This window comes from Elaeis guineensis, chromosome 12 (assembly GCF_000442705.2).
Source record: "Elaeis guineensis isolate ETL-2024a chromosome 12, EG11, whole genome shotgun sequence".
NCBI classification, from domain to species: Eukaryota; Viridiplantae; Streptophyta; class Magnoliopsida; order Arecales; family Arecaceae; genus Elaeis; species Elaeis guineensis.
Genome location: NC_026004.2, coordinates 10,006,274 through 10,031,989, shown reverse-complemented (window position 1 = coordinate 10,031,989; position 25,716 = coordinate 10,006,274). Strand labels below are relative to the sequence as shown.

At 36.5% G+C, this 25,716-nt stretch overlaps 1 protein-coding gene across 7 annotated transcripts; it reads right to left on the bottom strand.

The window, feature by feature from the left end:
* Positions 1-2,989: 2,989 nt before the first annotated feature.
* LOC105055286 (protein ACCUMULATION AND REPLICATION OF CHLOROPLASTS 3, chloroplastic) lies at positions 2,990-24,144 on the bottom strand. Of its 7 annotated transcripts, XR_012135731.1 has the most exons (18): positions 23,596-24,144; positions 19,784-19,842; positions 17,363-17,427; positions 16,370-16,504; positions 15,907-15,955; positions 15,050-15,162; positions 14,909-14,980; positions 14,689-14,799; positions 10,558-10,739; positions 9,729-9,974; positions 9,524-9,615; positions 8,968-9,350; positions 6,406-6,510; positions 6,144-6,281; positions 4,749-4,915; positions 3,694-3,781; positions 3,483-3,599; positions 2,990-3,306 (listed from the first exon to the last, which is right to left on the bottom strand). XR_012135731.1 is itself a non-coding variant. In XM_073246337.1 (17 exons), exons 1-16 carry the CDS (start codon positions 24,096-24,098, stop codon positions 3,709-3,711), a joined length of 2,493 nt encoding a protein of 830 aa, XP_073102438.1. In that variant the 5' UTR covers positions 24,099-24,144; the 3' UTR covers positions 2,990-3,599; positions 3,694-3,708. The 7 variants fall into 7 exon arrangements, 5 of the variants coding, with proteins under 5 accessions (XP_073102438.1, XP_073102439.1, XP_029123471.2 ...); XR_012135730.1 differs by having other exon boundaries at positions 3,483-3,781; positions 23,596-24,140; XM_073246337.1 differs by having other exon boundaries at positions 2,990-3,599.
* Between the last annotated feature and the right edge of the window lie 1,572 nt (positions 24,145-25,716).

Genomic DNA, 25,716 nt, shown 5'->3' with positions numbered 1-25,716 from the left:
TCTCTCTAGATTGTTTATCTCTAGTGATGGATTTCTCTCTCTAAAGTTATCCTTCTAAAATTAACGTAGTGAAATATTTTATTTTGATGATTTTGATCGAGTTTAGTGAAGAATTCGATTCCAAGTGGAGTTTTGATTTAAAATTTGTTTAGATTTAATTTTGAATTAAAATTAATACAATAATATAATTTTAAATAATAGGCACCGAAGAATCTCCTAGAGATTAATCGATCTATTCGTTCAGTAGTCTGTGAAAGGTAAGTAATGAATCATCTTTTTGAGATATTTCATATTTATTTTGAAGATTAAATAATTATTCTTTGAAAATTATGCATGATTTATGAAATTGTGTTTTGAACGAAAATTGATTTCGAAATACTATAATTTATTGATTATGCATATGTTCAGTGAAAATTATGATATGTTATGATACAAAAATATTTTGACACAGATCGGATTTATGCTCTCAGCCTAACTATGTTTCAGTGGGTTCCGTCAATGGGGATTATACGTTGGTACTCAGTGGACCCTGCCAGTGGGGGTTGTGTGCTGGTATTTAGTGGACCCTGCCGGTGGGAGTTGTGCACTGATGTTTGTGGACCCTGCCAGTGAGAGTTGTGCGCTGGTATTCAGTGGACCTCGCCAATGGGGGTTAAACGTTGGTCATAGTCGAGGCTGTTGAGTTACGAGTATTTTAATTCGAATCGGATTTATGATTATATTATATGTGAATATTTGAAAAGATTGGATTTGCATTGAATCAGGATGAAATATATTTTTATGTTTATTCATAGTATTGTTCTTAAAATTATATAAATATCTGAAATATCTAGTTGAGATATTTGTTACTTACTGGACTGTCTAGCTCATTTTTTTTTTTAGATTCAGATAATTAATTACGAGCATGGAAAATAATATTGGGACAGAACTTTTAGAGGTGAGATTTGGCATTGTCAACTTAATTGAACTTATATCTATTATTTTATTTTTAATAAAATTTTAATAAATATAAGATATTTGATTTAATTATTTAAAATAAAATTGAATAATAATTATTTGAATTTATTTTATTGTGATGCATTGACATCATGATGAGATATTTTGTATGTTTATGAAGATAATTTTTTATAAATATGTGATGGTTGTCATAATTTTTTTCTCGTGATCTCGGATTGGTGGGCGTGATAGAAACAAGAGAAGAGAGCAAGAAAAATAAAGGAAAAGTAAAATTTGAAAAAGCAGAAAGTAGCTCTCAGAATACAGAGGAATACCAAACTAACTCATAAAGGCCTAATTTGTCGTGTCCGAGACTGCAGACTTGGAGATTTCATGAAGTCCCAATTATAATGCCATGGTCTTAATAGCTTTAATGGCCTGCTTTTGCTGACGCCATATAAAGGCTCCACAACACGTGCAGGGACCGTAACACTCACATACAGATGTGGAAGCCAAATAAGGTTGGAGCATATGGCCAAAAATAATATAATGTACATGCTATCCACAACAAGGCATGCACACAAACACAACGTAAACATAAGGCTAAAATCGGATCCATATCCATATTTATTTTATCTATTAATATAAAAAATAAAAATAAATATTATTTAAATATTAAAAATATAGATATTATTATAGATATAATATAGATAATTAAATTTTATAACTACAATATCAAAAAAATTATTAAATAGATAATAAATTAAATTAATAATATATTTATATGATTGTATATATTTTTTAAAATTTAATAAATATCGTATAAAATTATATGGGGTTACATATAAATTTGAATATTTAAATATGAATTGGATAGTTATTTCTCTATATCCTTATTTATTATTTTTTTTGAAAGATATGTATACGAATACAGATATTAATTGGATCCTTAAATTTTTAGTTATATCTGAATTAATTTGATATGAAACCGAATTTGAATGGATAATATCCAACCCACTGTCACCCCTACATAAACACCATTTCTAGCCATGTATACAGTACGGCCGAGCTAAGCAAATACAAATGTAGTCATCATCCCAAACTCCTCGACAAATACATCCAATGTGGGATTGTTAAATTTTAAACATTTTCAAAACCAAAAACAATAAAATTTCTAACTAGAACAACAAATTTGAGGAAGAAAAATGGAAGAATACTGACATCATTTTCCAAATCACTAGTCGTTTAATATAAATATTTTGCTGGTACTTTTTTTTGGAAAAAGATTAATAATAACATTTGAATTTTGAAGAAAGTATTTCACCGGGGAATGAGTACGAGACAAATGACAGTGCTACTTAAATACCAAATAGCAATATGTATAACATAATGGCCCTCCTCTGAAATTGTTTACGAAAGCCCGTTATTTCAGCAAAGCAGAAACTAATTTCAATAAAAGTCGCCTACGAAGCTATTAACACCATCAACAACCCAAAAAACAAAATCAGAAACTCCCCTCAACACCGCACTGCGTGGGTTGCTGCCAAGATATTAATTAATGCACACAAACATCAGACAACAAAACCTAGGAACAACGACATCAACACAAAGGGAGAAGCCAGACGTACGACCTGTAAATGATTAGGGCATGCCATTGCTCACTCGAACCATAACTAACGACCCATAGCCCATTTATTTAAAAAAGGCTTCAATCATGCTTCGCAATTCGTTGCAATCGAATTAAAACCAGCACGCGTTTGACCCTCTTCGACAAACAGCCGTCTGCTTATGACATTGCCCAGCACAGGAAGAAATTAAACATGACAGTTGCATCTTTATCCAATCCTTGTAACTCCTCCCTCTTCAATAATATTGGTTGTTTAACACCTCTCCGACAATCAGAAAGAAAGAAAGAAAGAAAGATAACACCGCATTAAAGGGAATGTATGCACTAAAGAGGTCTGGCAAGTACAGCAATGCAGTATCCCTAGGAAGCAGAGTATATAACCTCTGTTTAGTTAAATGAGTAGCACCATCCCCAGAACTTCTGTACTAGACTTTAGACAGCACGGATCTCATTGCATTTCTCAATTCTACATTACAAATAATTTTCATATCAAGATCTGATAGATCCTCACATGCACTGAATAATTGTAGTCAAACATTAATAGACAGCCGTATTAGGTTACTGTGTGGATAAGAAAAGAAGAATTTCTGGCTCCTGTTTTTGATACTATCTTTCTTTTGCAGGCTGTATACAAATATTTATTTAATGGCAAATGGAGTATTATTCTTGTTAATAGACAATAGTTGCTCTAACGAGTGATGCCAGGGCTCCCAACTCCACGTCAAATCTTGTTTGCCCCAGTCCTGCATAGTATGTTGAACCACAGCAAACTTTGTCTCGAGACTGGTGAATCCAAAATTGCTGTAAAAAGTATTCTGCAGACGAATCAAACCCTATACAAAAGAACCAACAGACACCACAAATGGTCTGCCAATGAAAGTTAAATAGATCTCTTCAGAAACGCTGGACAACCAATTACCCAGAAGCCCACATGTCCAGCCGAGTCCTGCTAGCAAGCACACTTCATCCCATATAGATTGCCCATCAAATCACACATGGTGATTTAAAGATGAGAAGAATTGCAGTAGAAGAGGATCTGAGAAGATTGAAATGCTCAAGATAAATAGCATTCCTGTTTAAAATTTTCCTGCAAGCACACCTTCATCCAGGAGCTCTAATTGCAAGCACACCTTGTTTGAAATGCTCTATTTCCCAGAAGCTTCCTTGTCTAGCAGAGTCCTGCTAACAAGCACACCTTCATCCCATATCTCAGTCCACCTATAAAACAACAGTTAATTGTAGATTCTCAGCAAATAACACAAGTTAAAAATAAGAAGAACTGCAGTTCAAGAGTATCCTGAAAAGATGGAAACGCTCAAGACCAATAGGCTTCATCTTGCATCATTAACTCTCAAAATTAGGCCAAATAAGCATTTTGACTAATTACTTCTGTATATCACGTTTGATTGAAATGCTCAAGATCAATAGACTTCATCTTGCATCATTAACTCTCAAAATTAGACCAAATGAGCATTTTGACTAATTACTTCTGCATATCACGTTCAATCTCAAACTCATGCAAACAAACCACAATGTAGGTAGTATTGTCAGTTCACATAAAAAGTAATCTGGAAATCAAGATTGCTTATGCCAGTCACTATGATGCTATCAATCAAAGGTTCTCTTCATTTGATCATTTGATGAACGAAAATAGTATTATGATTGACTATGTAGTCAAATAGCCTTATAGCTACAGCAAAAATTAATCTTTGTTAACCTTCCTTTGATATGGTTGTATATGTTTGTAGGAGAAACCACAATAGTTTGAAACAGCCTTTCACTTTCAAAATGAAAAGCAGAAAACATTTATTCACCTTAAAAATCTCTTCATTTCACTTACATTTCCAAGCTGATGCGCTCTAGCACCGCTCTATTCATTTTTCTTTATGTTTCATGATTCCTTGGTTCACGTTTGATATTTGTCAAGATATTAACTATTCTACTTGCTTCTTCTACCCATAAGTAAACATCCATGACAAGCATATGCAGATTCTTTAGTTTCTTAAAACACATGGATATATGAAAATTTAAATTCAATGATTTGGATTGATAGTTTGACCATATTATATAGCCCAAAGCTCTTGGGAAAAATGGCCATGAAAGATAGTAAAGAATGGCATCAAGTATTTCCATTAATTGCACTACTTGCCAAAATAAAGTTGATAGAAGCAGGTTCTTTGAATACCTTGATCCATCAATATCTATATATAGGGATTGCCCATGACGCCAGCCATTTTTAAAATGGCCAAAAAAGATGCTACCATTCCTTGAATAAAATCTCCCCTCTCCATTTGCCTTGCCCTTCCAAAAGTTCGCAAACCAACGGTCTCCAGTATGAAAATAGAACCAACCCTATACACAAAAGTATTTTCATGAAAAAGTGATGAAGTAGAGGTGAAAATTAAAAGCAAACACCTAGTGCCTTATGATAATAATCCAAGCCAGCAAAGAAAAGGGCATCTGGAGAAATTTGACATAATGAGGACAAAATCTGCCCTATCATCAATGTTTCTGTCACAATCATCAAACTTTACTTCAATCTAGTTGTTTTCCAGAAGAGTCTGGTCTTACTGCAGTTGATTTTCCATCGTTAGGTAACATTCAGCATACGTGTTCATCACTACAGCTATGAATAATGCATACATATTGCATTCAATATTTGCATTGCATTGGATGTTCACCTCGCTGACAAATAGGAAAACAACTAAGAATGAAGATATCTGGTGAAGAAAAAGAAACATGCTGCTATCACCTCATTAACTTTCATTATGTCAAGTTCCCTAGAGTCCTAGACCAACACCATTTTTGTCAGTTCTGGAAAAAAGATCGTGAATTTCTTCTCTTGTCCAGCCTGGATAATTTTCCTCAATCAACTACACATCTGCAGGGTCTAAAAGAATTGCCCTCAGGCACCCATACCCTCGTAAACAAAATTTTGGTCGGCCTTCACATTTCTTGATAACTTTTGCACATAACTTAGCATTAAGTTGTACCCCTTTTGAAGAATATATTTTCATAATGGTAGAATAAGGATTCCAGTGATCTTGTTGTATGCCTTATACTCGAATGACATTTGCCTTGTAAATTTACACAACATAGTCATGATACTAAGTAACAGAAACTCAAATGAAGAATCAAATGAAGATATGAGTGGGTAAAAGGAGGTAAATAATATACAATTCAATCCCCAAAACATCAAAGCACTTCTTGAAACCGGTTGAAAGGTGCAAATGAGCCAGAGTCTACTAGTCACATATTTGCTTGTCATTTGAGTGCAATAAATAGAAAAAGATTCTGCTTGAAAGTTGGGAATTGGTGCAACATGGGGGGTAGGTCGGTGCCTGGTGGAACCCAGATGTGGTTAAGCCATTCTGCTAGTGCCACATCAGCATATGTATAACTAAGCAAGACTATCAATTCAATTGTTTCTGGTGGCTATCCATAAAATGAAATTCAAACCTATAGATGATTCTAGTTCAGATCGTTATGTTCAATCTGACTGAAGTGAGGTCCGTGATGAAAAACTAATGATTTGCAACCAAAAGGATTGAAAGATGAAGCCCGTATGGAAGTTTCATACTTTCCCATGCATAAGATCATCCCTCCATGCTCCTTGGAACATATCTCCATTATTGTAGCATAAGGTACCCAGACCACATCTTTTGCCATACCGCCATATGCCATCATAGAAGCTTCCATCTGTGAAGGTTATACGACCCTAAAAGATAAAGTCGACAACATGCATTAACAAACAGATTAATTTTAACTCAACAATAGCATTCATAATCCACCTTATTTTAAGTGCTAAGACACACAGGTGCAGCGGGACAGCAGAAAAGTACCTTTCCTTCAGGAAGACCTCCTTGGCATCGCCCTCTATAAATTCCTCCCCTGTACTGAATTTCCATAACAGGAGCGAAACTTTTTTGTGATTCCCTTTCTGCCTCCTGCATGAAAGTTCTTTATATGAGTCTATTTTTACAAGTAATCAGAACTTCCAATAAACCATGGTTTGATGAACATAAATTGATGAGTTCATGAAAATCTCTAACAAAATCGAACGAGTTCCTTTTTAATGCAATTAATAGTTTGAGAAAAATGTTGTTATGATATTTGCCACTAGGAGAAAGATCACTGAAATGGCTTTAGATTTTTTTTTTCTTTTTAATGATGGATGATTGGTTAAGGATCACAAGACAAAATAGCATTCACATAACATATACCTGCAAGCTGATCAAGTGTACATTTCCCAACTTGATAAAATGTCAGGAAGGGGTGCAAAGCAATGGTAGCTTTCGAAAAGATCATTTATTGTTTTCGTGGAATTTTGTATACTTGCGAGTTGCAACCCAAATAGTTGGGAAAAGCTGGATGGTTATAGTTATGGTGGAACTTCGTAGATTTACCTTTCAAAGAAGAGTTTGATTCAGCCCAAAGTTCTTTTGCTGGCCAGGATCTACAATTCTTTATGTTATAATGGTGTTAGGCTTAACCATCTTGCAGAGTTGAACAACAAGAACTTGTTGGTCAGGTATTAGGGTACACCATAATTTATAGCGAACTACAAAACTAGATAAATCAAGTGTGCCAACCTGTCACCAGTCAGCAATTGTAAGGTCAAATCTGAGCTTGAGATATCAGAAAACCTGCTTGAAGAGTTGAACAAAGTGGTTCAACCATTTGAACTGCTTCAGTTGGCAACTCATCTTGCTTCATCAGTTATTTATTTATTCATTTATTTAAAGGAGAAAGAAAAAGAAAACCCAGACTACCTGCCAAAGTAACATACCCTAGAATAGATACCCTCAAAGTCAATCCTATCTTTTGGGCGTGGATGGAGATTGGCTCCTGTGGTGGTGTTGAGAGGAGAACAGCAGCAGAGGGAATTGGCAAGGTGGATGAGGAATTTCAGAGCAGAATCTCAGCCATGAGGTAGAACAGGGTGTGGGCTACATGTATGATTTTTGGTGGCCTCAAAGGTGTCACACAAGCTTTAAGGATTTTTTTCCGCTGTTTGTTGGGCTACATGTATGATTTTTGGTGGCCTCAAAGGTGTCACACAAGCTTTAAGGATTTTTTCCCCCTGTTTGTTTCTTTTGCAAAGCACCCTCACTTTCTCATGCCGTAGAATCTCTCTCCCCAGTCAGGTCTTCTCCCTTTTCCACTTTTTTCTTTTCTTTTTCCTTTTTTTCTTAAAAAAAAAAAAAACAGACAAGAGCAAGTCCTTGGGGGAGAGGTGCCAACCAACTGAACTAATAGTTGTGGGCGCAATCTAGAAGATAGTTAGGAAGAGACATAGATGGGATATGAAAAGGATAAGACAGAGATGGGAAAAAGAAGGGAGAGATAGGAGATAGGTGAGAAGATTGCATTAGTTAGTATGCTTAAGTTTATATTATCTTTGGTAGCTTGGTCTATCGGTCAACCTGTAGTTGGTCATTATTGTTGAGGTTACCCCCACCATTCCCTTGAAATTGTTGGAGATAGAAAGGGAAGGGAAATAGTTGGGAGATTATAAGAGCTAGCCAAAGATGGAACAAAAGAAGCGAGAGATGGGAGAGGCAGGAGATACATGAGGCGATTGCATCAGGTATTGGGCTTAAAAACATATGATCCTTGGCCTACCAGTGAACTTGCAGTTAAACTAGTCAACCATTGCCCAACCCTTGAAGCCATTGAGTTAATGGTTTTAAAACAGCATGTCCCTAGCATAATTATGGCAATTGTATGGGCAGATGGCACATAACAAGTCCAAGTTCTCTAGAAGTTATAAGTCCTTGACAAGTTTATTTGGCTAGCCTAATGAATTTAGGTAATTAGCTATACTCCTTAGTATCTTATGCTTCATTACGTATGATATGATAGTGGCAAAATTCACATTCCAAGATAATCGTAACACCTGGATGTTAACCTATATCATATCATTCTTTGCTCACATGCTCCATGTGTCATAAAAGTGTCCAACAATAAGGGCTAGCATGCATAGAAGTAGATGTATGCAAAATCTGAAAGCAAGCATTTCATTTTGGCTTGTAATTACAACTACATCCCGCCATTCGCCTCATGTTCAAGTTCCGTAAGTTTGAAAGTAGAGACTACCGTGTGGAATGGCACGGTCAACATGATGTTCTCATTATTACTTTTTAATTCTTCTTACTATTTTTTTAGGATCAAGCATATGTTTTAAGAGTGGAAATTAATTTCCTTTAAACAAACAGAAAAACCAAAATGGTATTCATCACTGTCATTGGAAAACTTTGTCCAGAATAATCTAGGGTCAGCAAAAAGGCATCCAAGTTTTCAAAAGTGGTAACTGATAAAGGAATAGCACCTTCAAATTGCACCCATAAATTATTGATATTTCACAACTAACATTGATATCATATGCAAGAAATATAGTTTACCAGCATTGATGCAGCACGTGCAGAAAGCAATCCTCGCTTTCTGGACTCATCCCTGTTTCTCCCCTTTAGTAGTGTCAATATAGAATTATAAACATCAAATACTGCCTCCAAACCTAAATCAGTAAAAGTGTCCCAAGGTTGGGCATTTTGAGTACCCAAGAACTCTCCACCTGTGCCATGGTCATCCAAAGTTTCTAGTAGTGCAGAGTCAGAGGAACAAGCAGAACACTGCTCAAATGACTTTACACCAACAGGAAGAGTGAAAGTATCCAGTTCACCAATCCTGTTAGTTCCATTTAAGACAGCCCTCTGTCTAGCCCATAGCTGTGCCATGGAGAATGCTGGACCTATATTCCAGCTATTAGGTTGCTTCCTTCGAATATCTGGTTGATCAGGTAGCACAGCAAGTCAGGATTGTAGTATTGAAATTGTTAGATTGATAGACAAACAGAGTACTGAAGTAAGAAGATCCTTTGGAGGCAAATGATAATCTTCAGAAGAAGAAAATGATTATGCAGCTTGACAGCATTGAAAACCATACTGGCAATCTACATACCTTCATTTATTTGGTTACCATTTTCATAGATTGATTCATTGCTGGACTCTGATGATTCAACTCCATCTCTTTTACTTTCACTACTTGAATCTCTAAATAACAGGACATTTCTCAAATGAGCATATTTTGATTCCATGATTTAATCTCTTATACTAATAAACAATCAAACAGATTCAAAATATTCAAAATATAGAGTTTATCATACTTGCTGGATGGTTCAGTTTCTATTTCCTCAGAAAATGTATCAAGAGCACCATTGGATAAATCCAAGTTTGACATGCTTGCCATATCTGGCGAGATGCAGACATCTGCTGCAGGGTTAGGAGAATGAACTGACAGGTTTTCATCCAGTTCTGAAATATCTCTTCCCAGAAGAGGTGAGAGAAAGGGAATGTGCAGAGCCAGGCTTGACAAAAAACTCCTCTTCTGAGAGACAATTTTCTGATTGCAGCTGACAATTGCAAAAGTTTATTCAGAATGGCTTAAGTGAAAAATCCAATTCTATAAGTTTGAATAGTTCTCATCTGCATAATGATGCCAAATACTATTAATTAGATTGAAACTTGCAGTATTTTAATAGCATATTATAAAAATATATGTTTAATAATAATAGGCCAGTGGAACTAATGTGGATCTGTGGATAGCACAGAAAATCATTCCAAAAAGGAAATGTTCAAAATTCTAGACTTCTATGTGACTTGTTCCACAGAAAAGAAAACAGTTTGTTTCCTTTCTACAGCAGTTAGATGGACAAAAATGAAAATGGAGGAAGTCAGAAGCAAGGTCATGACCAACCTAGTAAACTGAAGTCGTTGACATTTACTGTACTGTCTTTTTTTGTTAGCACTAGCACAAAGTATAAATCACATGCTAACTAATAGACAAACAAAGGGTTTATGAAAGAGGCAGTGAACCAATAACCTGAATTTAAAAGCCGATACTTTTTATTGAGAATGACAATTCCAAGATATTTCTGCAAAATATACCTAAAATATTCAGCAGAAATTGTTCATAAGAATTTCCTTAACTCTTACCCCACAATTAGAAGTGTTATGACAAATAGATTTGGCTCCATACTAGGTTCGTGAATTCTTGAAAATATGATTTCTCTTGTGCATTCTGTTATTCGACGAAAGCTAACAATAATGGAAAGCAAATCACTTTCATCCAGCGCAGAAGCACTTGCAAGGACGAAGATAACCAGGCCATTCAGGTCCTATTCACCAAAAAAGTCTCAAATGTCAGGGAGAAAAGTATGCACTAGAACAACAGTTATTTTCATATTAAAAGGCTCCAAATAAAAAACAGATTATATGCTAATCTATAATATATATCCTAACAGGAAAAACTAGCTTCCACAGAGGAGAAGCCATCAGATTTCAAGCATGATCACCTGAAAATTAGCTAGCCACAAGGACAAAGGAGATCACCACTGGCATGCTCTTCTTCAAGCAATAGTGTACAGCACCATATCTTACCTTTGAAGATAAATTGTTACTCCTGATTCTAAGCAATCAACACATGTAGCCACGCTAACATCTAGCAAAGCCAACTAGACAATCTATCACTCATATTCATCTAACAGATGGGATAATAAAAAGCAAACTGCATAAGTGTGTAATTTTAAATGTATATGGCTAGGTGATGGTAAATTGGAAGGCGTGAACTACATTTACCAGACTTCTAGTCACTAGCCTAATAATCATTACTTGATACAGCTTTCATTCACTTCCACTGGTACATCTATAATGAGGTCAAGTCAGGAAAAGTTCTAGGAAAATGAACTGTGAGAAGAAAAAAGCAAACAGATGTAAAACAATTGTATGGTGAGCTTTAACAAACTCATAACCACATAAATTATTCAGTAAAACACCAGGACAGATGAAGAAAAGGGTTCTGGTGTAAATTTCAGTGCATGCTTTGAAGGAGAAAGTAACAAACCATTTGAGAAAGAAGGGATTAAAATAATGTGTTAAATAACTAGATTCCAAAGGATTGTGTGGTTTCTAGAAAAATCAGACATGGAATAATAAAAGCAAATGATATGGCATGATTTGTGAGTATTTGGTAATACGAAGAGAATCAACAGTTGAAACATTCTGATCAAAAGTTGAAGCTCAGGTCAGTGAAAATGGTATTTAATTTACAGCAGCCAACAAAACAATTTTATGTTTGGTCACATCATAAGATGCAATTCAACAGAAAATCAGACATAGAGTAGCTAACAACAGTGAAAGGATGTCTCTTTGGCCCTTATACCAAAATGGGCCTCTCTATATCTTATTCTACCGAAAGGAGCTAAGTCACCAGTCTATCTCATATGCAGGAAATAGAAGCTAAAAACCTTTAATAAAGGTGTGCGGACATAATGATGTCGCCATGACATTGGACACCTGACAGAAGAAAAAAGCAAATTTACACACAGCACTATCCTGCAGAAGGCTCTGCCCCACAAAAACCACGTTGACAATTAGACTATCTAAAGCTTAGCTGGTTGGTACCCGTCTCTCCAAGTGAGAAGTCTCAGGTTCAAACCTGAGAGATGGCAAATAACCACCATATTCTCAAAAAGACAATCATAATACCTAACAGTAGGCCTTTATGTGTTTATGCACTTCAACCTAAAGCACAGAATTACCCCTAGTTTCCTGTCCTGGGAGGACCAGATTTCAATTATATTATTTTCCACACACCATGAACCTTAGGTCATCATGACAACTATCTGCAGGCTCTCAGTTACTTAAATCCATGGATTGATCAGTTAAAATGAAGTCACAAGAATTCCTTGGAGAGGGTGGTAAACATTATCAGAGGGTGACAATGACCAATAAGGATCTGTGCATATAATCCCTTGCAAACCACCAACAGCTTGCAATATTCCTCTCATGGAATAAGCTCTGTTTGCGTATGAGATTGAATCTTCTCAATCTTTTTTCAGCCACTTCGAACATTGAGTTGCATCTTGACAGAACAAAAGCTTCAAATGGTAATAAATGACATAAAAAAGGAACAAACTTTGCATATGAGTAGCTATAATAAAGCCAAAATAATTTTAACATGCCACTTTGTTTGACTGCATAACAGTATCATATGCCCTTAGCAAGCATAAGCATGAAAACTAATAGGTTACTTCAATGATAAGGTAGCAGGAGGGAGTACCTTAGTCCTTGATAAGGAAAAGGCTTAGAAGAAGTAGGTCTTGGTTGGAATTGAAGTCAGGAAGCACACAAGGATCATGAGTGCAAGTCAAATGATCAGGTATTCTTCAAAGAAGATGCTATGATTTGAGATATAACAATGCTGTCAAGGAATCAAAACAGGCACAACACAAGTTTGCGGAGATTTGTCCATTTGCTTGGTGAGAACAAGTTACATGAAACCAGTATTGTCGGATCTAGCCCACATTTGCAATTAGACCACACATTCAGCAAACCATTCCTCCCAGTTGATCCGCTCATTTGATCAAACCAGCTAAGCTAAAATCTCATTAAAAACCATACGTACCAGTCAGTTTTCACTAAATCAACAATGCAGGTAGATTCAAAAAAAAAAGTGAAGGACAATTAAAAGACCATTTTCCATTTATTTAATTTGTTTTTGTACTACCTATATGGGCAATTTAGTCATTTTGCCCTATTCAAATAATTATAAAAACTAATGGAAACCATCTTTGGCTCCAATCTTTTTGATTATTTTTCACCATCATTCGCAGCTCAAGTCACATGATCTCTTTGGCTTCAGTGGCTCAATCCTCTTCCTCAGCTGATTGGCCTTCAACTGCCCTACGCTTACCACCCACCCACCCCCCAACCAACTCTGCCCTCCCCCCAACTTCTTTCCTTTCTCATTCTCTCACACATTCTTAGCCTCTCAAAGCCTTGCTTACCACCCTTTCTTCATTTCTCAAGAGTTTATTGAAGAGAAAAAAATTGAGGCTGATTTCTTTTGTTCAAACCTTGCGCTCCTATCTGAGAATTCTGTTATTTGGTTATGCGTCTTCTTTGGACTTAGATGATACTAAAGAGGCTCTTCCCAAAAGTCTGAAGCTCAGCAATTATCTTCTTATAAAGAAAGAACTCAATTAGACTTAGAAGACACCCCCTTGCTCTTACAAGGTGATTATTTTCTATTATTTCACATAGTATGCTCTAAGCAGTCAACCCAATGATCTAGCCCCTTGACCAGGTCAATGTTTGGCCCGATTTTGAGAGAGTTGATAGATCCAAAGATGTGAAGAACCTAAAATACAGAAGTAAAATACAGATGCATAAGGTGTGCATATTTAGACAAGAGGGTGTGCAACAGATTGAAACTTGTGAAGACAAAAGAAACACTGACAGATTACTAATTGTACAAGAAGTTTAAAAAACACAATGCAACCAAGGAAGGGCTTCATAAGGGAAAAAAGGTTTCAAGAATTTCCAATAGAAAATTTTGCATTCACTAGTCAAATTGGACTTCTTGTGTTTCGAAAATACTAAAAATCTCATCTAAATTGCTTTACAGTTAAGATTATGCTTGCTTACAATATGAAAGAACCTTCACAAAGAAAGAATCTTCACAACTTCTCATTTGAAGGTAACTTCATTTGGTCCAATTAGGTTTTATCTTTTTTCCAAATAACTAGAGCAAATACTACAGGCTTGGCAACATAAGCATGCAACACATGTGATTGTTAGGCTTTAAAATAATATAGGTTGAGACATCTGGAATCATTCTTTTAACTATAAACATTGATTTTCCTTCCATGCTTACCCTAAGAAAATGAATTTTAAGAGGTGACTCATGCATTCCTGCAGTGTAATATCTTGCAAGCCTGAATGGCTGAAACTTGACCTAATCCAAACTCTATTAGGTTCCAAAGTTAACAGTTAACTTGACCTAATCTGAGCTATAACTCAATTTACATATAGGTAAGATCGGGCCAAATTCTTTGGGCATAAATTTATCTAGGGTTAAATTTCAGTCAAACAAATCCATGACCTCACCAAAACCATTCACAACCCTAGGTCTACCAAATTAACCTGAAGTACCATATATGAAATAAGAAAGTCAAATAATTAAATATTATGCAAAAATTGAAAATAGAGCATTAAAGAATAAATTGTGTAGAAAATCTAATGCCATAGGGAAAAAGAGATATAATCATTAGAAGAAAGCTTTACCTTTATACCACAACCAAGAAAAGGACAATGGAAGACAGCCTGCGTAATTGCTGATTTAATGTTGTAACCCACTCCGAAACCAACTTTAGCTTCTCCATAGCTTTTTAGAAGCTGTTAAAAAAGTATTGACTTCAAAAACTATAAAATCTGCAAAGAAAAAAATCCAACAACAAATTGACAAAGGGGGTGAATGAATAGCAGATGGAAGGTGATGTCCAACTTTTACAAGTTCCAGGGGTTCAAATTCCTTGATTTCTCCATCTGGTGAATTTTGTAACTTCAGATGTGTCTCCTGAAAACTCACGGTTACTATGAGGCTGGACAAAACAGAAGCTTTAGAATTGTAAGGAAGTAAACTTACAGACATCAGATTAGAAATTGCACTTATAGCCAAGAAGACAGCATTATTTGCACTTTCTAAAGCTTCGGCAAGAGTTTGGATTTCTTTTTCAAGTAAAGAATCCACTTCCACTACTGAAAATCAAAGAGTGAAATAAATCATATAAGTAGATAAAATAACTTATATCACTGTTCAAAATAGTTGTGAACTAAGCTCACAGTTAATTTAATATGTAGCTGTCAAAGCATCAGATGTTAAGCACGCTAAACAAGGCAAACAGATGCATGCTTAATTGTTGCTGGTTACAGACAATACCAAGTCAGTCAGTATGAAGACATGCTTACTGCACAGTCACTTCTGAAGGCCCAAAGCCAGTATATAGATTAACATGATGTACTGCCACCATTATAGTATAATATGCACCATTATTGGCCTTGAAATCTTAATATAAATCTATGACATCTTGGGTTATTACAATATCAAGACACACTGATGCACACCAATTAGGTTGCTGTTATTTTACAACAATTAAAGGCGTAAGTTGCGGAATGCCATCTTTAAAAGATTAACCTAGAAGACAAGGTTGTTTCTAAACATGCAATTTTTTTAAATTTACAGTACAATCTATTATCTGGCAGGTGGCATGTGCAACGCACATGATTATTCAAAGGATAATTTGATGGATGACAATGATCATGTTAAGCAAGATTTTTCTAAGTAGATGTGATAAATGTAAGCTCCACTTAATCTCATGCAAGTGACCAATAGGTAGGGTGGAGACACGTAGACGTCACATCTAGAGTTTGTTTATAATTGTGAGGTTAAAAATGCAGGAAAATCTAAGGAAAATTTAGAATCCAAAAAAGAAAAAAATTTACCAATTTGAAAGTACGAGCACTCTTGAAGTTTGTTTATCAATTCAAATACCTGCATATTCAACCATCATCCAGACATAAATGTTCTTAAACCAAAAATTTAAAAAAATAAAAAAGAAGCCAGAGTAGCAACAATGTGCAACATTGACATATGCTATAAATTAGAAATGTTAGTTGATGCTTGATAAGTTATTAATTAAGACACTGCTCTCCTTTCTTTTCTGGAATACAGAAGTGCCAACATTTACATGACACTCCTTAAAAATTTTCAGAAATGCCATTCCTACTTATGTAATCTGTTCTATCAACACCTGGCTCAGAATAATGGCGCATGCCCTTTTAGAGGATGCTTCAACACAAGTAACGAGACTCCAAATCTCAGTAACTCCATGTGCTAAAGAAGACAAGGAGATAGAAATGTAGAGACCAAGAATGGTAAAGTGAACTTGCAAAAGATTAGTATTACCTCTTCTTGCCGTCTTTGTCCCTCAAAACTGAAGGGCTTCAAAATAATAGCTACAGTTAATCCACCTGCTAACTTAACAGCATTTAGAAGTTCGATCGCTGTAATATGATCCAAACCATGTCCTGCAGTGGCTACCTATAACAATACCAGAAGAGTAGCTGCTACAGACCAATATTTCGTTGAGTATACAAGCATAGATTAAATCTGGTCAGTGCTACTTCTATGTAATTTGATTCTGAGGTTGATGCATTGAGAAGGAGATCCTACTATTATACTGCTATTGCTAGCATGATACATCAAAAGCATGCTCACATGGGTCAGAATTCTACTAGCTCATGAAAATACAACTTCATAGTACACCAAATGGTATGCAACTGACTTCAGATTATTGGGCTTTTAGTCTGTAACCTTTTGAAGGTAGAAGGCATGATTAGAAGGGGGATGAAGCTTGTTCATCACCATGTTGTAGGTTTTATGTATTTATTTATTTATTTTGGTTGGAGTGTGTGAGTGTTTTCTTCTTATTCTTCCTCTTTTCTCTTCTTCTCTTTTTGTCTTTTTTTGGGTGTTGGCAGGGAGGTTGTATCACCAAATAAGAAAACGGGCTCCAATTGAAAGCTCAAAGAATTATTACCTACTCAGAAAATGGATAGAAGTTTGGGTGGAAGGAGTTCTATCTAGTAACTAGGACATATGGAAGGTTCAAACATATTGTATAGCAAAATGCTCCAAACCACTCTTGCACCATGGACTTCCCATATGTGATAAATCAATTTATAGCTGCAAACCACTCTTGCGGTTACCTAGTTACGAGTCCCTGCTCATGTCAGATATAAATAACATTGTCATGATTATAATTTATAGCACTGAAGGTTAATGACAACGGAGAGTCAGATATGGATAACAATGCCTTGATGATAATTTGTAGCACTGAAAGGTAATGGTAAAGGAGAGATTAAATAAGCAAGAACTAAAGGTGAGAAGTGTACAAACAAGAATGACAGCTGAAGGACATGGATGCAGTGATAGCGGAAATTCCACATTTCTGAGAATCACATCTGAAAACAAAACAAGATAACCATCAATTTTTTTGACTTAAGATAAAGAGATTAACATTTTGAACATTGAGTTATGATGCTGATGATGATTAGACAGACAAACAAATACAGTACCAAATGCACGATCTATGCTCAAAAGTGTACAGAAGTAGCAAAGAAGGAAATCATTTACACCCATGAGTTGATCCGAGGAAAAGATTAAGGGGCCACAGCCCACTCCAACTCCATATTTTCTTAGAGGCAACAATTTTTGAACCCACCTTGTTTTGCTTTGTTTATAAATGGCTCCCCCTTTCCAATATTCTCTTTTCCATTGGTGGCCCTAGTCATCAAAACTCTCCTCCTTTAGATTGATTTACATGGTTTTTCACTAGAGCAAAAATTTAGCTCATCTTAATCAACAAATGATGTCAATCCCAACCAGGAACGTTTATTTCCTCACATGATCCATTGAAATCATCTATGGGTATAAATTATATATCAAATCGATAAGTGATGGCTATGGACACTATGATGGAGATTGCATAACCATCTAGTTTGGATTAAGGATGTCACGTATCACATTCTCTACAGTGTCCCTTCACCCGCACGAGCGGCCACTTCTTACATCCCAATGTTCAACCTCTTATGTGGTTACTCATCAGAACATAAGGTGAGCACTTCATCTTCACACCACATTGTTTCTCTGTGGCCATCCCTTTTATGCTTTTAGCACCAACTCATTGTATGGAAATACTATTTTATGGATGGTAAAAGTAGTCATCACATGAGAAAGAAGAAAGTGGATTGTGCTGTTTGCACGCATCTTATCTATAAATAGACTTCTCCATCATATGTCAATTTAGGTTGCATTCACCTATTATAGAACACTATTCATGTAAATATAAAACATGTCACACAATCTTAGGTCTCAAATGCATTGGACCAAATCCATCAAAAGAATCGACCAAGCTTCTAAGTTGGCTAGAACTCTGATCACAGCCAATCTGAATCAAGTGATTTTGAGTTTCTACACATGTTTCAAAGGGGAAGGAAAAGATAATTTTCTTCTATGTTGCAAACCCCCCACCCCCAAGCATGCCCACCCACAACAAGAAAAGAAGAAGAAGAAGAAGACAAAGCAAAACAGAACAAGAGAAAAACAAAGCCACCAACTTTTCAGGATTAATAAACACATCAAGTAGGAACAATATTTAAGTGATATAACTAAATGATGCAATCTAGATTATATCTCTACATGCAAAATAAAAGTAAGAATACTTTAGAGATAGCAAACTCGAAAGCTCTCGAGAGCAAACAATCCTTTTGACAAGAAATTATATCTAGTCTACCTGGAACTTGGTCTATACATAAAATGGGGCTTTGCACTAATAGGTAAGAAATTTTTACTTTAAAAAAATACTTAACCTGCACTTTTAACATCACTGAATGCTGGGTAAGGTCCTGGCAGGGCCAGGTCACAGAATATAGTGGCTCAAAGTAATAGGACAAATTAAATTTACTCCCGCATGTAAAAATAAATGCCTGAAGCATTCTCAACTAAGCATTTTCTGAATTAGAGGATACAACTACTATTGGAAGGTGAATCACTACAGTAAACAAGTACTGCAATGTTTTACTAATTATTTCTTTGGTCATTATGGTGGTGAGTTTCTCATGAATGAATATAGTACAGCACTATGGAGGTCAACTTAAACAAGAACAAATATACACAGCATAAATCCAGCCCCTCTTTCAGGAAAACCATAACCTATAGAACAGACTTGCTATCATCAAACTCATGCATCTTTTTGTCTATACTGTCTGTCAAGCTAACGGTACAGACTTCAAGGTTCACATTTCCTATGAGCCACATCATTGAAGCTGCTCTAAGAATACGTTTTTTGCATCAACCTCAATCAAGCAACCTGCTTTCAGGAGAAAAACAATTTCAAGCCTTTTAGCTTGCCTCTTAGGCAAACTAAAGCTTTCACCACAGATGAAAACTTGGGCAGGTAAATGTTAATTGTCAACGTTAAAAAGAAAAAAGCCAATCTTGCTCACGTCGTTTTGCAGCTAAGGTAATCTCCAGGTCATTTAGACCATAGTAGTTTTTTTATAAAAAAAATAAAGAATTTAATGAGTGGAAGCCTGGCTAAATCAGGAAGAGAGGGATCTAACTCATTCTCTTCTATCCACACCAAGAGATACTACAAACTCAACCAGATGGCACCCTTGAGAACATAATAAGATATGATATTGCACTTCTACTATATACAGAAAACTATTCAGCATTCGTACAAATGTCTCACCAACTTGACCATGTATTCAGGAACTTTTGAATTTAGAATAATCAGCAATTGGAGGAAAAAGATACCTGTTCCATGACATCTTTGAAGTAATTGCATCTTGAGATTATCTCTCATATGAATTGTCCTACAACAAAAGTTCATGTCATAAAAGGAAGGATAAGCATATGAAACAATGAAGTGGTGCAACATGAAACAAAAGCCCTCCACATTGTTGCAGAAGAAAGATACATTCTATATAACCACTCAAATTTACAGACTGAAATGATAATAACAAACCCTGTCCACAAATTAAAGCAACAGGAGAAAAAATTTGTCAATGTCCCCAGAATAGGAGAAATATGATAAGTTTATCAGTGCTGCTACCAGGTTAATAAACATTTTTTTTGAGTTTTTTTTTAAGGTATTATCAGGTCAATAAACATTATGACTAACTTCTGCAATGCAAATTATGTAATAAAGATGTAAATCAATTAATGAATGATACCTAAGGTCCCCTAAACACTTTTTATGCACAGCTTTTGTTAAACAAACATTTCACATCAAAGAAATTTTTAATGATAATTTATATATACTCCAGATCAACATCTCTATCTACCAGAACAATGCCAACTCTGGAACTGCATCTCCACTCCATAGTTCAACTCCACCATTGCACGTAGCATCTGTCAACTCAAAGTCTCCAACTCTTTTCATTAGTTTGCTCTTTTTTTGGCTCACAGCCACAAGTGACTCTTTTTGCTATTCTTTGATGTACGCTACCTTTCTCAGTTCGCGTGAGTCCCATGCACCATATGTGCAAGGCTCTAGTTATTGAAATGTGAATGCTTGAGGTTGTGAATCCATCCTCAGTGAGTCTTTTTTTCCCCATAACATCTAGATTGACCCCTCCTATCCAGTCACAACTCCATGCCTCATCTCTATATCTAACCAATGTTTTGCATCTTTTCTGAAAGTTGTGGCTCAATGCTAAGAATGAAAAAACGATAAATAGAAAACAGCTACAGATGGAGGTGGGACAGACTCCATCACACACTTCCCCTTATACCTCTAGTAGGAAAGTTTTATGCAACACCGCTATTCTACCACTCCTGTGCGATAGGGCAGTGACGTAGAGTCCCATCCCTGTGAATCACATCAACACCCTCCTCCCACACTGCATGCGTAAATGAGTGTGATGTATCAGAACAGCATAGGATTACTCTTCCACCTTGCATCTCAAGTGCATCTTTCATATTCCAAGCACATGCCAAATGCTAGTTTCAAGATCCTAGAACTCTTAAAATATTATTAGCATCAAGATTCAAGAAAATAATTAAATTGCTTTTGCTGATGATATGATCCAATAGGAAAATTTGTTTAATCTTATCATGTCATGACTTGATCAAAAGCTTACAGAAATAAATGATATTCTTTCTCTTACTTTAGTGATTAGAGAATCTTTAAAAATAAAAGAAAATATAAAACCCCATTTAATGGCAAAATTATGGATTAAAAAAATAAAATAATTAGCATCCGACATGGAAAAAGTAGTGTCACATATCTACAACACACAGAGGAGTTTCCTGAGTTAGGCAGTAATTGAGTTCTATGCCATATATTTCTCATCACCATAACCATCAAGACTTGTCCCAACTATTTGGTCATCATAACATACATCTTTCATGACAAAAATTCATATCATTAACTGCAACTTGTTAAATATATTTTAATTCAACACTAAATTCTCTATATTATTAAAATTATACTAATGTAAAGTTTCTCTACAATATATAAGATCATGGCAATTTACGCTCATTGGCATTATACTCTTGTAAGGAAATCCAAGAGTTGACAAAATAAACATGATTCGCAAGATCAAATTACAATTTTTTTGCCTGCTCAATCCAAGGTAATGTTCAAGAGGCTAGACAACCCATTTTTTTGGGGGGGTTGAGGGGGGGGGGGGGGGGTGTTACAGCTTGACAGCCCTTCAAACAGCCTCTTTCAGATTTCTCACCAACTAATTTTTTTCGATCAACTGAATCAAGCTTTCTCTTATTTCTATCTTTCCCTTGAATGCCAAGTTCTTTAGCTGGAAAACTGCTTTATATCTCAATCATCATACATCCTAGAAAATTGTGGAACCTAAGATATGTCAAACAGCTCCCTAAGTTTCACAAACTCCATCTTATGACATTTCCTTTCTCTAGCTTCAACTATTACCGGTTTCAGCAAGGTTTAAAAGGTAAGCCAATCATGGAGAGCCAGTATATAAGGGTTCTGTAGCTGTCTTACTGTATCCATCTTTTTGAGCCCATGTATATGTATGTCTATCTGTTCATGCTTCTCTCTCTCTCTCTCTCTCTCTGTGTGTGTGTGTGTGCATGCATGCATGCGTGCGTGTATATACATATATGCACCCACAAACATCCATGCATGCACACGCCATACATGCATATATACATGTACATACGCATGTATCTATGTATATATATACATATATATATATGGACACAAACACACATGTGCACATACATTGAAGAGCAAAATTGCAGGCATAATGAGGTAGAAATTGAGATCGCCAAGCTTTTGAAATGAAATGTGGATCTGATTGATAGAAGAAACATAGATACATAAATACATACATAACACAACATACATATATAAATCTCTCTCTCTCTCTCTCTCTAATACATATATGTGGAATTACAGTCCATGATTTCTTGTATGGACTTGTGATAAAAAGGCCAGAAGAAAGCAAAAAATAGAAAAAACCAGTAATGGGGCATTCAAAAGCATTCTGTCTAGAACAAGCCACTAGATGGACTAGGGAGACCAAACCTTCAATTCATTTCCTACATTGCATAAAAAGGTATTTCTTGTTCATGTGAACCCTTTAAAGACCAAGCTATTGATAAAATTCTACCAAGAAATCACCATCCGGTAAAAAGCTTGAAACTTGAAGGGTTCCAAACCAAAAAATAGAGAAAATGGATAAGGATCTTACACAGAGTTCCTTAGGCTTGTATATCCACCTATAGGCATCATTTTTATCTCCATCAAGCTTTAACACCACAAGAAATAAGCATATTTTCAACTCATTCACCTCCTCCTCAAAAATGCATCTGAAGAAATTCGGGGGCAGACTATACAATACAATTTTCCACAAGGCATTTTCACACACTCATTGTTCTTAAACAACTTTACTAATCTGGAACTCCAGAAGTGTAACAAATTCAGAATTGAGGAAAATACATTATCTTCTGAAAAAACTCTCTTCAGTGTGTGCTAGTGTGTCAATGCGATTCTTTTCGATGAAGTCTGAAATACGAAATTCTATGTGTAAATAAACTGCACATACTTTGACCCTTCTTGTGAACTTCTCCTTTTCTTCCTCTGGAGAAAGATTAGTACAGAATAACCGAAAGAAATTGATGAGCCTGCCATCCATTCGCATTAGTGTAGCCCTTAAACCCTAAGTTCACAGACATTCCTAGCATTCTAATTACGGTGCTAACCCAAGGTTCATAAATGTCCTTCGCCACACAATATGAGTCAACAATTTGAAATCAGGAATGAAGAAGATAAAATTAGTCCTAAGAACCACGCTCCAATTAACAAGAGACATCCCTTGCAGACAAAGACTTAGCTGCTTTAGTGTATAAGGTTTTTATGACTACTATTAATGTATAAGGAATCGTCTATCATGCATTGTCTTCAGGTGAAGACTAACAAAAGAATTTGCAACAATTTACAACAGAGTAAAAAAATTAGAACGTTTAGATATTTTAATTTATACTCTCAGCTTATTTTCTATTTTCTTTACTATTTCAATCAATTTTCGGTGACCAATTCGAAGAAAGAAGAATTAAGAGAATAAAAGAGGAAAGTTTCTTACCAGAATCGGAGGCGAGAGGAGGAGACAGAGGGAGAACTCAGACAGAAATCAATGACAGCGTCCTTCCTGCTCCCAATTCCAATCACCTCCACGGGATCCGAGTCCCGCTGCGGATCAAGATGGCCGATCGAATCCGAAGCCGTTGCCGCCCGGAGACGAAGCGGCGGCCGCCCGCGGCGGAAGGCGGTGAGGCCCCGAGCGGCGCAGAGCCTCGCCGGTGAGCCGCGTGAAGGACGAGGTGACGGGTGGGAGATCGCAAGCGAGCTAGCTGGAGCGAGGGCCTCCATGGCGAGAAAGAGAGGGGGAGAGGGAGAGAGAGGACGAAAGCGGGAGACTGATGAGATCGAAAGATATCCATATTCCAAGCGGCCTTTCTTGAGGGTGGGGTTTGGCCGTTCTTGAGGTCTGATTATTGCTTGGAGGAGGTCCAATGGACCACGCCAAATCCCACGGTGGATAACACGCCACATTACCCCTTGTTTTTCATCAATTCCCGATTTCATGTAATCCGCCGTTCATATCCTGCGAGATTTGCCCTGGTCCAGTTGGACCTGGTTCATGCAATAAGTTCTCGTTCGTGAGGGTGGAAACTGGAAAAACCGGATTTTAACGTATTGCTATTTAAAAAATAAAGCATCAATATAATGCACTGATAGATGCACAAAAATATTATGCGGAAATTATCGCATAACGAATACACGCGGACACTTGCACGCTTGTATAAAATATGCGAAAGTCCACAAACTGTTTTCATACGCGACGCGACGGATTGCCGTTTTGAATAACTCACGAGTCGCGCACCCCTGGGCCGCATAAAATTTATAAGCGGAAGTGACGCCGCACAGAAACATGTATGCCGACAAATGCACAGAAACATGAATGCTGTCACCGCACAGAAACATGAATGCTGCCACCGCGCATAACATTTTCGAAGGAAAGAAAAACTGCATAAACAATATATGAGGTCGTCCGCATAAGGTGTTCGTCTGCAGAGAAAAAGGAACTGCATCAGTATGAGGATGGGCGCATAAAATTTCTACGCTGAAGTAAATTCGCATGCGGACATCCGCACTCGAGGCCCATCTGAGTGCGAGACCCTTGATCGACCACACCATGGGAGTGGTCGGTGTCCAGTTCCACGGGTCCAGCGAACTTCGCATCCTATTCTGATCGTCCGGCCGCCGCCCAGATCTCCAGCGAACTCTGCCTCCATCGTCGCCGCCTTGGAGAGAGAGATACGGCGGGGTGGGGAGGTACTGGTGGCGCCACCAGGTACTTCGTCATCTGTTCGACGAGCACGATGGTGGAAGGGAACGCCATGAGCTTCGTGTCCATGCGGATTGTGGTATGGCCTGCCATGAACGGCATATGTTTGTTTAAAAGCCGAATAGGCATAGCTTCACGGAGTTGAACGGTCTTGGGATTTGTATGTGTTTCTTTTTTTGTTTTATTTGGTCAGAGGGATTTGTGTGGGTTTGAAGAAATTTTTTGAGCACCGCGTTACTGCACGCATCCTCCGTAATGATTGACTCACGCATAAAATTGAAAAAAAAAAATTTCATGCATCATACCCTGATCTTGCTTGTAAGCCAATCATCTTAGACGGTGCACATATTCTGCACCGTCCATGATGCACAAAAAATTTCTCATGTGTTTGATGGGTCTCGAGAGCATGTATCCGTCCTGTTTGACCTGAGGATTTTGAGACGAGGCAAATTTATTTAAATCGAAACCAGACCTCAATCCACAAATGTTTTGAGATTTTTGGAGTCCGACTAAATTTATTTATCAAGAAAATTCTAATGACTTTTTTTAGAATAATTAATCGATCTAAACAGAGCATTTTATGCAGGCATCCAAACTATGACCCAATTTATGGTGTTTTAATCAAAGTTTTAAATATGATATAATACAAATATTCTGATTTTTATATGAAACGAAATATCTTGCTGTTCCATCCCGATAATAATCCCAATTATGCACCGTGTAGATATTCACCATCTCTTCTTATCTTCTTTTCTTTCTTTTTTTTTTCTTTTTTTCTTTTCTTTTTTTCTTTTTTCTTTTTTCTTTATTCTTCTTTCCGTCCATCCTTTATTTTTCTTCACTTTCTATTCTTTT